This window comes from Lottia gigantea (assembly GCF_000327385.1).
Source record: "Lottia gigantea unplaced genomic scaffold LOTGIsca_107, whole genome shotgun sequence".
Lineage (NCBI taxonomy): Eukaryota > Metazoa > Mollusca > Gastropoda > Lottiidae > Lottia > Lottia gigantea.
Genome location: NW_008706931.1, coordinates 591469 through 606476, shown reverse-complemented (window position 1 = coordinate 606476; position 15008 = coordinate 591469). Strand labels below are relative to the sequence as shown.

At 33.6% G+C, this 15008-nt stretch overlaps 3 protein-coding genes across 3 annotated transcripts; all 3 read right to left on the bottom strand.

Annotated features, from left to right (window-relative positions):
* Positions 1-1701: 1701 nt before the first annotated feature.
* LOTGIDRAFT_170957 (hypothetical protein) lies at positions 1702-3198 on the bottom strand (the record flags this gene model as incomplete). The annotated part of the gene is made up of 2 exons (XM_009046825.1): positions 1702-2268; positions 3034-3198. 2 exons carry the CDS (start codon positions 3196-3198, stop codon positions 1702-1704), a joined length of 732 nt encoding a protein of 243 aa, XP_009045073.1.
* Positions 3199-3879: 681 nt separating this feature from the next.
* On the bottom strand, positions 3880-5599 carry LOTGIDRAFT_237443 (hypothetical protein). Its single transcript, XM_009046824.1, has 2 exons — positions 5418-5599; positions 3880-5177 (listed from the first exon to the last, which is right to left on the bottom strand). The coding sequence occupies exons 1-2, from the start codon at positions 5580-5582 to the stop codon at positions 4464-4466; spliced, it is 879 nt and encodes a 292-aa protein (XP_009045072.1). The 5' UTR covers positions 5583-5599; the 3' UTR covers positions 3880-4463.
* Positions 5600-8869: 3270 nt separating this feature from the next.
* LOTGIDRAFT_223998 (hypothetical protein) lies at positions 8870-14362 on the bottom strand. Its single transcript, XM_009046823.1, has 5 exons — positions 13941-14362; positions 11933-12071; positions 10771-10910; positions 10443-10620; positions 8870-9909 (listed from the first exon to the last, which is right to left on the bottom strand). The coding sequence occupies exons 1-5, from the start codon at positions 14135-14137 to the stop codon at positions 9283-9285; spliced, it is 1281 nt and encodes a 426-aa protein (XP_009045071.1). The 5' UTR covers positions 14138-14362; the 3' UTR covers positions 8870-9282.
* Positions 14363-15008: the final 646 nt, after the last annotated feature.

Sequence of the window (15008 nt, the reverse complement as noted above, 5' to 3'; positions counted from 1 at the left end):
ACAAAAACATACAATATGTTAGATAGTAACATAATACACAAAACATACAATATGTTAGATAGTAACATAATGCACAAAACATACAATATGTTAGATAGTAACATAATACGCAAAACATACAATATGTTAGATAGTAATATAACACACAAAACATACACAGTAACATAACACACAAAACATACAATATGTTAGATAGTAACATAATACACAAAACATACAAATATGTTACATAGTAACAAAATACACAAAACATACAATATTATGTTACATAGTAACATAATACACAAAACATACAAATATGTTACATAGTAACATAATACACAAAACATACAATATTATGTTAATAATAAAATAACAAACAATATATTAGATAGTAACATAATACACAACACATACAATATGTTATATAGTAACATAATACACAAAACAAACGATATGTTAGATAGTAACTTAATACACAAAACATACAATATGTTACATAGTAACATAACATACAAAACAAACAATATGTAAGATAGTAACATAACACACAAAACATACAATATTATGTTACATAGAGTAACATAACACACAAAAAATACAATATTATGTTACATAGTAAAATAACACACAAAACAAACAATATGTTAGATAGTAACATAATACACAAAACATAAAATATGTTAAATAGTAACATAATACACAAAACATACAATATTATGTTACATAAAGTAACATAACACACAAACATACAATATTATGTTAGATAGTAAAATAACACACAAAACAAACAATATGTTAGATAGTAACATAATACACAAAACATACAATATTATGCTACATAGTAACATAACACACAAAACATACAATATTATGTTACATAGTAACATAATACACATAACATACAATATTATGTTACATAGTAAAATAACACACAAAACATACAATATATTACATAGTGACATAACAGACAAAACATACAATATATTACATAGTAACATAACACGCAAAACATACAATATTATGTTACATAGTAACATAATACACAAAACATACAATATATTACATAGTGACATAACACACAAAACATACATAAAGTTACAGTACACACAAAACATACACGAAGTTACAGTATACACAAAACATATAATATGTTACCACCAGTTGCTATATTAAATGAAACAATTAATCTGTTACTTAGTAACTAGGTAACACATTAAAGTTTCTAAGAATAGCATACCATTACGTTAACATAACTCAACAATCAACATAGCACATAAAATACTATTATTCGTATTTGTTTCGGTTTGTGCATTTTCTACATTACATTTGAATCTGTTTCAATTCTTTTGATTGAGTGTTCACCTTGATAAAAGTTCGTGGGTGAACTTATGTTGAATACTATAGAAGTAGTATTAGACTGACTTCTGATAGTTTATATTTAAATTAAATTAATTATAATGACATCATTGATATCTTGATACTTTCTGGCAATCATAATAGCACCATAAAGGGGTATTTTCACCTCAATACGTGAAATTTTGTTAGTTTCTGAACCTCGTCTCTTCCCAAATAAACACCAATGATACTGTGATATCATCCATTCAAGTGGTAAATCGTTTAGTTAGAACGAACAGTGGCGACATTGGGGAATCATTTGAGGTATGTCGGATTTCTTCGTCTCAGATAACAATGTTTCCATGCTTTGTCAATTTATGTCCGTTAAATTCTTCCCGGAAATTCTGGAACGCTAGGACAGTCGGATGCACCTGCATCGTCTGATTGGAATACATTATTTTGATGTTGTATGAGCGAATACAGTTGCATTGCTTCGGAGTTCTCCAATGGTCTGAACGATTCACTGTTCTCACCATCCGTGTCCATGGCTTCTTCTTGCCGCCTGACTTCCTCGTCTAATTGGGGATCGTGGTACTCTTCTTTTTGTTGTTTTTTATATTCGTCCATATTTTCCTGAACTGTCGCTGTGTTAACCCCCTCCAAATTCACGCCATTCATATAAGCCTTCACCTTGGTTTTAAACTCCTCCAGCGTAGGAGTACCAAAGCTCTCATTCAAAGGATCGTCGAGATCAGGATTATATAAGAGGTACAAAAGAGCTGCCACTATACCAATTAAACCCAGTTGTTCACGTCCTTCGTCGGCTAAGTTAAAACACACATTGTTCTGACCATATATAATGCTGGAAGTGTCAATGTTTGGATGGTAAATTGGTGTCATGCAAGTTATTGCTTCTGCGTCTGCTATCCAAAAGTTATGGTGTATTTGAATCTGCAAACAGAAAGAAAGTATTCAAAATTGGGGTATTGGTTCATCACGGTATTTATCGTCCACATATCACGATATTCATTATCAATATATCACACTATTTATCATCAATATATCACACTATTTATCATCAATATATCACACTATTTGTCATCAATATATCACGATATTTGTCATAAATACATCGCGATGTCCATCATCAATATATCACACTATTTATCATCAATATATCACACTATTTATCATCAATATATCACACTATTAAATTTAATATATACGATTTTTATCATCAATATCTCACGATATTCATCGTCAATATATCACGATATTTATCATCGATACATCACGATATTTATCACCAATATATCATGATATTCATCATCAATACATCACGATGTTCATCATCAATACATCACGATATTCATCATCAATATATCACGATATTTATCATCGATATGGCACGATATTTTTCACCATTATATCAAAAACCAGAATATACTTTGGTATAACAAAGTACATAACGTTTCAACACAACTTACACGTGTAGCCATCAGATGAAAAACGACACATGTAAGTTGTAATATATCAAGATAAGGGAATATTTTGCGATACATCTTAAGGGAGTAATGTGACTTTCGTACAATTTTATCTCTTTTCAATACTATTTACATAATTCAAGGCACACATCAACATCCGAATATACCAATTGTACGACTTAAAATGTTGTTAGGCGTGTATATAACACATGAATAGCTAAAAATAACTTACTATAAATAGAAACGTTCCTCCTTTATAAAATCCATCTGTTGGAGACAGTTCCAAATATATGTCTATTGTACTTTTAGGATGTTCAAATTTGACCAATTTGGCTTGACCCTGACTGATACTGTCTAAATTTTTCATGAGATGGCGAATTTCTCTGAGGGCTGACATATTTAGTTCTGTTTTTGTTTATTTGTATAATGCGAAACATTTAGGTATGTAAGTAGCCTAGATGATAAGTAACCGTTCGCTTACAGCAAGAAACGTTTATCAAGTCCTTTCCTATAAATTATAAACTAATTCAAATGACGTAGTGACGTCTCGAATAACCAGACGGTAATTGCTGTTGTTTGTAAGATACTAGTCTGGATGATCGATTTTTTTTTATCTTATATAGTCAGGTATATTCAGCGTGATATATAACATTTGCTTCGCGGATACAATAGAATTGCTTCTCCGAATTAATGTCTTGCAAATGTCGGAATCAAAATTCTTAGCTCAATTTCCCTCTGTAAAATCATATATCTAAATGATTTCTTCAGTGCTTCGAAATTTCGTCAACTGAAATGTACGCTAAGACCCTAAACATACTGTTTATATATATAAATAATATATAATATGATAATACAATTCATATAGAATATAATTGACAAAGCTTGATTCAGAAATTGGGCGATAACTGTTGACTTGAGCAAACAATTTAAGAATTTGTACAAATTACACAAAATGTTACAGAGCCAAAGGCAACCGCCCCTCCTCGCAGCCCCGAAAGCAAGTTTTTCGGGCAAAAATATCATAACTAGGTTAGAAATTCGGGCATTCTCAATTGAAGAAACATAATAAGACAAGAACGTTTATTGTATAGATTTATTTGTATGTCAGATGATAGTATACAAATCTCACATAATGTTACTTAGTAACGTACAATTTCAATATCATGAATCACACAGCAATGAAATGTTAAACCACATTGTCGTCTGCTAGACAATTAGGTGTGGTAGGTTCGAATTTTCCTCATGGTAAAATAATTCTGAAGCCACGGGCAATGCCTTTGAAAGAACAGTTACAAAACATACAAAAATTGAAGTAATAATTTGTTACTTAACATAATTTAAAATTGAATTACATAACATTATATAACATAATACTGTTATAACACAATTCTATTACACATATCTATTGTGTTAAACACTCTATCCGTTTTGTATGTGATGTTACAATTCATTTGAATCTGTTTCCTATAGGAGTCGTATTAGACTGACTTCTGGTAGTTTATATTTGAATTAAATTAACATGACATCCTTGACGTCTTGAAACTTTCTGGCAATCAGAATAGCACCTAAAGGGGTCTTTTCACCTAACGACGTTAAATTTTGTTACTTTCTGAACCTCGTCTCTTCCCAAATAAACACCAATGATACTGTGATATCACCCATTCAAGTGGTAAATCGTTTAGTTAGAAGGAACAATGGCGATATTGGGGAATCATTTGAGGTATGTCGTATTTCTTCATCTCTGATCACAGTGGTTCCATGCTTTGTCAATTTATAACCCTGAAATTCTTCCCTGAAATTCTCCGGCACACTAAATGGAGTTATTTCCCCTTGACTAGAACAGTCGGAAGCACCAGCATCGTCTGATTGGACTATACTATTTTGATGTTGTATCAGCGAATACAGTTGCATTGCATCCGAGTTCTCCAATGGTCTGAACGATTCACTGTTCTCATCATCCGTGTCCATAGCTTCTTCTTGTCGCCTGACTTCCTCGTCTAATTTTGGATCATGGTACTCGTCTTGTTCTTGTTTCCTGTACTGGTCCATGTTTTCCTGAACTGTCGCCGTACTAAACCCCTCCAAATTCACACCATTCATATAAGCCTTCACTTTAGTTTTAAACTCCTCCAGTGTAGGATTGCCGAAGTCGACCCACAGAGGATCTTCGAGTTCAGGATTATATAAGAGGTACAAGAGACCTGCCACTATACCAGTCAAACCAAGACTTTCCCGTCCTTTTTTGTCTACGTTCAAACACACATTGTTCAGACCATAAGTAAGATTCTGTGAACTGTCAATGTTTGGATGGTAAATTGGTGTCATGCAAGTGATTGCTTCTGTGTCGGTTATCGGAAAGTTTGGATGAATCTGAATCTGCAAACAGAAAGAAAGTGTTCTGATAAGGAAGGGGATGGTTCAAAAGATATCAAAAACCAGCAAAGGTTGTATAGAAAGCGAAATTCCTCGTTTGAGATATATTTCAATAGAGTGCGAATTTGCTACAGATCAATTACCATTATATATTTTAGGCCCAATTCAAACCCTGAAAATTCAGCTTGTTTGACTATATAAATGTGTAAGATACTGGTACTTGTGTTTCTAAAAATAACTTACTATAAATAGAAACGTTCCTCCTTTATAAAATCCATCTGTTGGAGACAGTTCCAAATATATGTCTATTGTACTTTTAGGATGTTCAAATTTAACCAATTTGGCTTGACCATTACTGATACTGGCCAAATTTTTCATGAGATGATGAATTTCTCTTAGGGCTGACATATTTGTTTCTGCTTTCGTTTATTCATATATTGTGTGACAAATATGAGTACTCTCTTTTTATATAAAATATCATGTGACGTAGAAATGTCTAGAATAACCAGACGGACAATGCGACTGTTTGTAACATATCAGTCTGGATGATCAAGAATTTATTCTTTTTTAAGATATTCCGCGAAGCGAATTTACTTCGCGGATTACGTTAGATTTACTTCGCGGATGATATATATGTTTACTTCGCGGAAATACATATTTTCTTTATTGACATATTAGCAAAGTTATTATCTAACCATACACTATCATTAAGTTATATAGCAATAGATCGTGTCTTTGTACTGAAGAATATTCCAGATGTTGACTTTTCACTACTTTTGCTTACTTTGTTCATAACTATATGCCTTTTTGTACTTCCGAAGCAGCTGTCCTGATGAAGATTTTATAACTGAAACACATATCAGAAGTCTCAGTAACATTGATATCTTGTAAATCTAGATTCTATAGTCTTTGAACTGTAGAATATTCTCGTTGTCACACTCCTGTTTTATTAGTTTACTTACTTTGTTTATACGACTCTATATAAGTCTATATAAGGAATTCTATTATGTCAAAATCATTCTGATCCAAAAATCCAAGATGGCGAAAATCCAATATGGCGTCCAAGATGGCGGCAAAAATATATTTTTCGCCATAAATTGGGGGATTCTATTCATACATGTCTTATAATATGTCTTATATAGAGTTTTCGGGGTCAAGGAATCTAAATATGTCTAAATGAATTTGATCCGAAAATCCAATAATGCCGTTAGTCTAATATAACAGACGTATGGCCAACAATTGAACGCTCATCTACATCACCACGCATCCTTGATATCCAGGACCAAAATCTGCTGGCTGAAAAATCCAAAACTGTTGAACTGCTACGTAAAACTGAGAGGTTGTCCAACTAGGCCTGTTGATGTTGGGTGAAATCCAGTCAAAAAACTATCATTGGCGCAAACCTGGTGCGTTTCACCATGCCAGGTGGATGAGTCATCTGTTATATGTTCCTAAAATGCTCGCCGTCAGTGAGCAATATGGATACGACGAAGTTTACATTAAAAAGTTAGAAACTTTTGTATTATACACTTTCCTTTCCGGAACCTCGAGAATTTATTCTCGGTAGGCCACAATTACCCATGATTGGTGCTGATTCTATCCTCTCGGACTTTGTCGGACCTAATTCATGGCTCTTGTTTCATTTGGTTGGGAAATTGGACACAGCAAAATGGATGGCAGCAAATCCAGCTACGACATGGAAAACGAACGACTCTTTCAAGGAGATGAAGGTTGTCCTCAAAGCACTCAAAGTTGTGAATGATCCTGCAGAGCGTGCTATCAAACTATGTTCTGATTTCCTAAACATGACCAGTGATGAATAGAATCGCCAAGACTTATACCAAGTCGTGGAGGACCATCGACATTGAGTCACATGTAGAACAAAGCTAGAATTATTCAAAATGTAATTTGTAATGACTGATAACTGATATGTAATATGTATTTTTAAGTGAGTGTGTGTTTAACTTCGAGTGAGTTATGTATAAATAAAGAAATCACATATGAAATTCAGGTTAAATTTGAATGTGTAAGTAGATATCCAACTTGATCGTACTATGGTTATTAAATGTATTTCATACGGTGAATTTAGTAAACAAATTGTTTGAGTTTTGTGCAAAATGACGTCAATTTGACAGCAAAATTGTACCCCTGCCTTAATGGATATTTTGGATCTTAATTTTTGGATTCCTTGACCCCGAAATCTTAATATTTGGATTCCTTGACCCCGAAAACCCTATAAAGGACATATTACAAAGCGTGTACGAGTATAATCATTTAATTACTGGAAAATGTAGATTTTTGACGACATTTTTGCCTCCATTTTGAAAATGGCCGATGGCACCCCTAGGGCAACTTTCGATTTCGTTCAAAATTCATATATAAACTTCATACATGAAGTCTCATAAAATATCAAACTTATCTGCAGCTCTGCCAAATAAAGTATTTTCAGTGGCACCCTATTGGTTATTAACTAGCTGTCCTGATAAATATTTCATATCCGAAACACATGCAGACACCACGAAATGATCTCGAGTCTAACAGTAAATTAAAAAAAACATGGGTTTTATAATGTTAAAAAGTATTCCAGTTTTAACATTTTATAAAAATGTTACCTAGTAACAAAATACTTACATAACAAATGTCAAATGTCAAAATATTTTGTCAAGTAACATGAAATGTGACAGTTTATAAAAATGTTACATGGTAACATTAAGTGCTGTAGAAGATGTTATAAAGTAACATTGAATTTGATAAAAATATTTTTTAGATATATAAAAATATTACATAGTAGCACAGTTAGTATATAATAAGACAAGTACTCTATAAGGTAACTTATAGAATTATAATAATGTTACACAGTAACTAAATTAAAGGACAAATACTGTATAAAGTAACATAGGATTTTATAGCATATACTAATGTTACATAGTAACTAAATTAAAGGACAAATACTTTATAAAGTAACATAGGATGTTATAGCATATACTAATGTTACATAGTAACTAAATTAAAGGACAAATACTTTATAAAGTAACATAGGATTTTATAGCATATACTAATGTTACATAGTAACTAAATTAAAGGACAAATACTTTATAAAGTAACATAGGATTTTATAGCATATACTAATGTTACATAGTAACTAAATTAAAGGACAAATACTTTATAAAGTAACATAGGATTTTATAGCATATACTAATGTTACATAGTAACTAAATTAAAGGACAAATACTTCATAAAGTAACATAGAATTTTATAGCATAATAATAATGTTACATAGTAACTAAATTAAAGGACAAATACTTTATTTGTAAGGGCCGTATGCAGGAATTAAAGGGATTTTAAAGAAGTTTTCTATTTCTTTTAATGCGTATCGAGGACACTGATAGCATCAATTTGCTCCATTCCAATTATCAATCAGACGTCTGTGGTTCCTGCAATTCCACTAAAACTTTGTTTTATGACGTCACCCCTGCAAAGCTCTTAAATGATAGGCCCTACATGCAAATTTAGGGGGTGATGTCATAAAACACTTCGTTTGAATAAATTTGAAAAGTTGATAACTTTAGACTAAGAAGTTAGTTTAAAACAGTTGATGCTTCAAAATGCTATTTATACCTGAAAATATTACATCATTGACGACTGATTTTTGGGGTATTCGCCATCATCGTTTAGAGATGGGCTTCCTTATTTTTAGGAGTCAAATTAAGCAAACTATTTGATTAATTTTTGTATCTAATGAATTATTATGTATTCGCAACCATATCATTATGTTCTTATTGCATATAATTAAGAGTTTTAACCAATCATAAATGTCCATGTATGCATAGTCTGGATAAACAAAAAAAGACTTTTTGACCTTTCTTGATCGGTCACTCATTGGAATTCTGCTGGTAATTCTCTTCATCATGTCTCTTTATCAATAAATAGATGGAACCGTAAGTTACTTTATCCAAATATCTTAGTATGGGGCCGTCAATTTTAAATCAAACGACGAATTTCGTAGGTTCTGTTTATTGAAGTGTATTGATTGGCTGGTTTGAAAATCATGTGACAATATTATATTTATACCTCAGCTCCTTATCGGAATGGAATCAAAGTGAATGTTTCAGTTAATCACCTTAAAGGAATCCGATCCTGTAAGTTCATAATTTATCTTTTTGTAATCTAAGAGATTTTTAATCCTCGTCTCGTGAATCATGTCATAAAGTTCTTGGATGCTTTTCCAGACTGGACTTACATTAGCCATTTTAGCCAGCTGGTCTGAATAGTCCCATTGACGTGGACCCATAAAATGAGCATGACGTCGAGCTAGACCTTCACACATTCTCGCTTTAAAATCTTCTTCTGTGTCAGCATCCATTTCCTCCCGCGACGGCAGCTTTAAGGATCCGTCCAAAACCGACAACGCAAACTGTGTTTGAATGTGGAATGAAGGAAACGGGCAAATAATTTTGCATAATCCAATAAATGATAAGCTAGGAAACTGCGTATGGATGAGATGTTTGAAAAGGGGCGTCACTCTTTCGTCTTCGTCGATGTTCAAATTGCAGTCCTCAGTAAGAAATGGATATACGAAGCGATATCCAGTACAATACAACACTATATCAGCCTTTACACTGGAACCATCCCGAAAATTCACGCTATCTTTCTCCAATGACCGGATACCCGGCTTCTGAGAAACGTTCGCTGGAATTGGTGAAGTAAGAAATGGTTTGTTGTGACTCAAAACAACCTGAAACATATCATTCACAAAACCATGAAACCATGCACCATGGACCAAAAGCCATCAGAATAAAAATATAAGAAAGCGATACATGAATTAACGTCTCAGTGTTAACCTGATGTTATCGAAAGGAAGTTCTCAAACGGAGCGCCCAATAATGTCATGATGATAAATAGATTATCCGTACAGCTGGATCAACTGGAATACTGAGGAAATATAACTTGTTCAAGGTCTTTCACACAGCTACTAACATAGAACCCACGACCACAATATGTTCGACTAACCAGGAAATGATACCATGTAATGATTCACATACCATAATTCAATGTACATGTCCTACACCCCGTCCTCAATGTGAAGTAAAGAGCAAAGAAAGCAAGAATGTGGTGCACCAATTCCAAATACCCTTTTGGCCTTCAGTTTTAATTATTCACCTAGCAAATGACGTCATGTAATGATTTCAACAATCTGACCGATTTTACTATAGCCCGTCCCAATATGAAGTAAAGAGCACGGAATGTATCAAATCCATATAGGCCTACCTGTTTGGCTTTTGAGCTAATATCTATAGCAATATCCACACCAGAAGCTCCAGCACCAAGACAGACAACTGTTTTATTGGCATATCTTGAAGGATCTCTGTAATCGTGGCTGTGTACCTGTTCTCCTTCAAAACTATTCATTCCTGGAAGCTTCGGCATCAATGGTACGGAATAGTGTCTGATATAATTGAAACAATGAAAGACTATGAAAAAACCTCATTTTTGTCAAAGATAACAAAGATCATGTAAGGGGTATTAGACAGGAAAAGGTTGAAAATCCCTGATATTTCCCATAACGTTTTGAATTGAATTTTTTGAGCGCACTTACCCACTGCAAACTACAACTCCGTCAAATTTTTGAGTTGTTTTTTCTTGCGAGTTGTTGACATCACGATAAGTCAATTCCCAGGTTACGTCGTTTGTGCCGTTCTCCTGTATCGGGGTCAATCTTTCCACCAATGTTTTTGACTAAAAAGAGAACAGAAAAAATCTTCTGTGAAACGGTTCAGGTTGTCCGCATCGAGGTAAGGACAGAAACGGGGGAAAAATTCTTGAAAACTTTATAGATTTGTAGTTCTGTCTAAAATGTGAAATCGCAAGCCCCCAAAATTCATTTGAATGACCATACGAACCCACGTGACTGACCTTTCAGAAAGATACCGCGGACACAATTAAACGTCATATGAAAGGCGCAGTTATACAAAACCAAACGTTTTGTCTATTTACTGTACAATGTATTTGAATGCCATAATTCACACGGTTTGGCTTCATTCAGAGGATTCAACTGTGTACAGACAGAGTGGAATTGTAATAGTGCAAATCAGCGTCCCTTATACACTACATTAAACCCATTTACATCTCATTTTTAATTAAATTATTTACATTTCAAGTAAAGAGATCATGGTATGGCATAATGGGATTTAATATCGAATGAACAAGAGTATCTTAAAAGAAAATTTAAGTTGGGAACGGAGAGTATTGCTTTGAATAGGACCTATTATTAAAATGATCTTCAAGAATAAATGCCTGCCACGAGCACAGAACCATCAACTAACAAATGTTAATATTATAAGTTTTATAAAGTAACCCCGAGTGTAGAAGTCTTTACGATTAATGAAGGTTTCCGGACAAAACAATTACGGAATGTATAAAATAAAAAAAAAAACAATTATTTTTTACAAGGATAATAACTAAGCTTCACAAAGATTCTACTAGCTGACCTCTGGCCAAATATTTTGGTCATAATCCTCCTTTTTGTGTCCATAAAACAATAATAAATATGTACCACACTGCCCCACCCCATATTTATAAAATTCAAACATAAACAACGAAATAAAATTAATGATTTTAAAAAATAAATACAAATTATCAAATCTGCTAAAAAAAAAATTTCCAATCCCTCAAACACAAAAATTTGTTTTTTTGAAAAAGAAGACCCAAATTCCTGAAGTGCCTGAAAGTCAGAGAAGACAGGCGCCATTGTGACCTACTTTTATGTAAGGTTCCAAGTTGAAATGCTCAGTGTACTTCTGTAGATATTTCATGACCTCCAGGTGACTGATAAAGGACGGCAAGGTGGAGTCGAAAGGAAAATCTGGAAAAGCCATGACTTCCTTCGGTAGGTTGGTTCTGTAATAAGGCGATGATTTAGTACGAGGGGATAACCTCCCCTTAAAGAAGCAAAATGTACAAAACATACAGAAATATGGAAATTCAATTTCATCCATTCATTCATTGTAATTATTCAATTCATTTTCTTTTCTTTCATTCAAAATACTTTACTCGTGAATTCAAAATATATATTTTGATCATTTAATAGTGCATTTGAAAAATTCATTCATTCATTCATTCATTCATTCATTCATTCATTCATTCATTCATTCATTCATTCATTCATTCATTCATTCATTCATTCATTCAAATATCCTATTTAACAATATAAGGACAATTAACAAGAATTATGTCAGTAAGTTGATAACATATAGAAGTGGTATGAAACTGTAAATTTCCCCTGATCATGCGATACACCAGTATTCGGGGAAATTTCCCCGACTTCTGCAGCACGCTATATCAAAGGTGAACTTTGGCGGTTCTGACTTAAAGTGCGTCTTTGTATTGATCGGAGTAAAAATAGCACGTAGTATGTGAAATATGTAGATGAAGACCATAATATTACCGATTTTGATTACATACACAAATATTATTTTGGTCTATCTATGATTTATTTAAAGGGATGGGTTAACCATCTGTTTAACCAATTGTATCTTAATCTGGGTTAGCATAAAGCAGTCAGTAATATTTTTCACGGCTCAGCATCGAAGTTTGGGCCCTGAAATCCATGTATGAAGACTAGTGACATATATTCAAGAACCGAATCAAATTACTGTTAAAAGCATTGCATCTATTAACATACACATTGACATTTTAAAGAAATAAGTTCGCCATTTTGGAAAATGCACGAATAATCGGATAATTCCTCCAAAAATATCTGACTATTTCCTATTTCTATAGATGTCTTTTAAACAAAGACAACTCCTTTTTTGAACTTTCAATCGCGGATAATTGTGGACATACATAGATTTGAAGGCTCAAATTTCGACAGTGAGATTTGAACACTACTACTTATTAGCTTAGCTAAAAAATTCCCGTTTTTGAGACTAAAGTATGATTGGTTAAAAATGGCGGATGTCTATTTAAGGGATAGAACGAACTCAATTTCAGGTTTCAGTTATCCCTTTCTTTTACTTGTATACTCATCCAAGTTTCGTGTTCATAATTACAAAACAAAACGTAAAGATGGCTACGTGCACAACGAAACAAACGTAGGTTCACGGAGATCCTTGGCTAAACCACCTGGCATGGATCTTTCCCAGATTACCCGTACCCATTTACAGCTGGGTCAACTGGAATAATGAGGAAAGATGCAAGGTCACAAGACACCATACACAGACAAACGCAAAATACGATTTGTTCGGGCGTGATAGAAGGATGATTGGTATATGGCATGATCACTATAAATATACAGAAAATCTAGTTTCTACCGGTAAAAAATGTGATGAGATAACATCGTATCTTTCACAAGATAAATTTAGTTATCTATTGGAAAACAATATAAATGTACCGGAGGTTAATGTCCTACATATCTGCACCTGCTAAGTAGGTCGTACAATGCCATGCAGTAATGAGATAATTGTCGAAGGATCTTTAACTTTCAGCTCACAAAGCCGCAGTCCATTCCAACAACTAGTCGTACTTTGCATAACTGATTTGATCTGGGGGTGGGGGTCACTGGATAATAAGTGATGAAAAAGTATAATCGAATAGACAAAACAAAAGCGCACAATCTATCAAAGACGACCCACTCGCACACTGTACAAGTACGCACACCTCACAAACCTAAAACAAATACACCATCATCAATGGGGGCCTAGGGTAAATAACAAGGTAAAAAAATAAATTCATAAAAATAATAATGTAAAGAAGAAACGTTACACTTACTTGAGATTGCGATACATGCTGGAATGGATTGGCTGCCCATTTTTATCTATTCCTGTTCGATCCGTATATACCCACGTTCCTCCAACACGTTCTCCTAATTCAAACGCAACCGGTTGAAAAACAGAGGGTTTGGCTCTCATGTGCCTTAACGCACATAACCCCGCAGCTCCTGCACCAATTACAGCCACGCGTACCATTTTTCTGACGTTTTCTGGACCTGTCTGATGGACGATTTTTCGTGGAATGCCGACGAGACTTTACTCAGTTCGATTTTTATTCTTCCGTTTTTTATTGTACAGGCGGCTGTAGGTTAACCACCCTTTACACATGTATTGGTATTAATACTGCACCGTATGATTTACATGGATAAATTTTTGCCCATCTCAGAGAGTGCTTAGTTGAAGGTTCTTCCTCCACAAACATGCCTCGAGGCAAGGTTATTTTTTGACCCATTTCAGTGTTTATTCTCAAGGTTAGTCGAGAAATTTGCACCTCATTAAAGGGATAGAAGGAGGTTTTGAAACTTTTAAAATGTATCCAGTTTGTGGTTATTGCAATTCCACTAAAACTACAGTGGCTCAACTTTTTGTGTAGGTGCCCTTGGACTTAAGTAATTGCTACTCCCCCGGGGAATTTTGTGAAAGAGGCATTCTGCTTTTTTTTAGGTCGAAAATGTATTTTGCTCAAATTTGTGAAAACTATATACCAAAATCTAGAGAAATATGTCCCTTAACATATCTGAAAGTTTTAGCTCAAAAATTCCGGCCGCTAAATTTTTAACGCCAAAACTATTTAAAAATTTTACGTAAACTTTTAAGATTCTTTATACTTTTGGAAGCTGTTAAAAACTAGCCTACAGTACAGATTTAAGTAAAATAAACTATAGAGAAATATGTCTCCTACGTATTCCAAATTTTTCAACTAATAATATTCAGCTATTATAAAGCCAACACCAGAACAAAATGTCAAAATGTGCTCTCCTGCAATCTACGACCACATTTTAAGTCAATTTAATGCCCGTTAATGACCTGCTGGAGTAGTCGGAGGATTAAAGACATCTCTACAGTA

Coding starts and splice junctions, on each gene's coding strand:
- LOTGIDRAFT_237443 (XM_009046824.1), bottom strand. CDS start 5,582: ATGTCAGCCCTAAGAGAAATTCATCATCTCATGAAAAATTTGGCCAGT. Junction 5,178..5,417: donor GAGGAACGTTTCTATTTATA/GTAAGTTATTTT, acceptor TTCTGTTTGCAG/ATTCAGATTCATCCAAACTT.
- LOTGIDRAFT_223998 (XM_009046823.1), bottom strand. CDS start 14,137: ATGGTACGCGTGGCTGTAATTGGTGCAGGAGCTGCGGGGTTATGTGCG. Junction 12,072..13,940: donor AGCATGTATCGCAATCTCAA/GTAAGTGTAACG, acceptor GCCTTATTACAG/AACCAACCTACCGAAGGAAG. Junction 10,621..10,770: donor GGAGTTGTAGTTTGCAGTGG/GTAAGTGCGCTC, acceptor CAATTATATCAG/ACACTATTCCGTACCATTGA.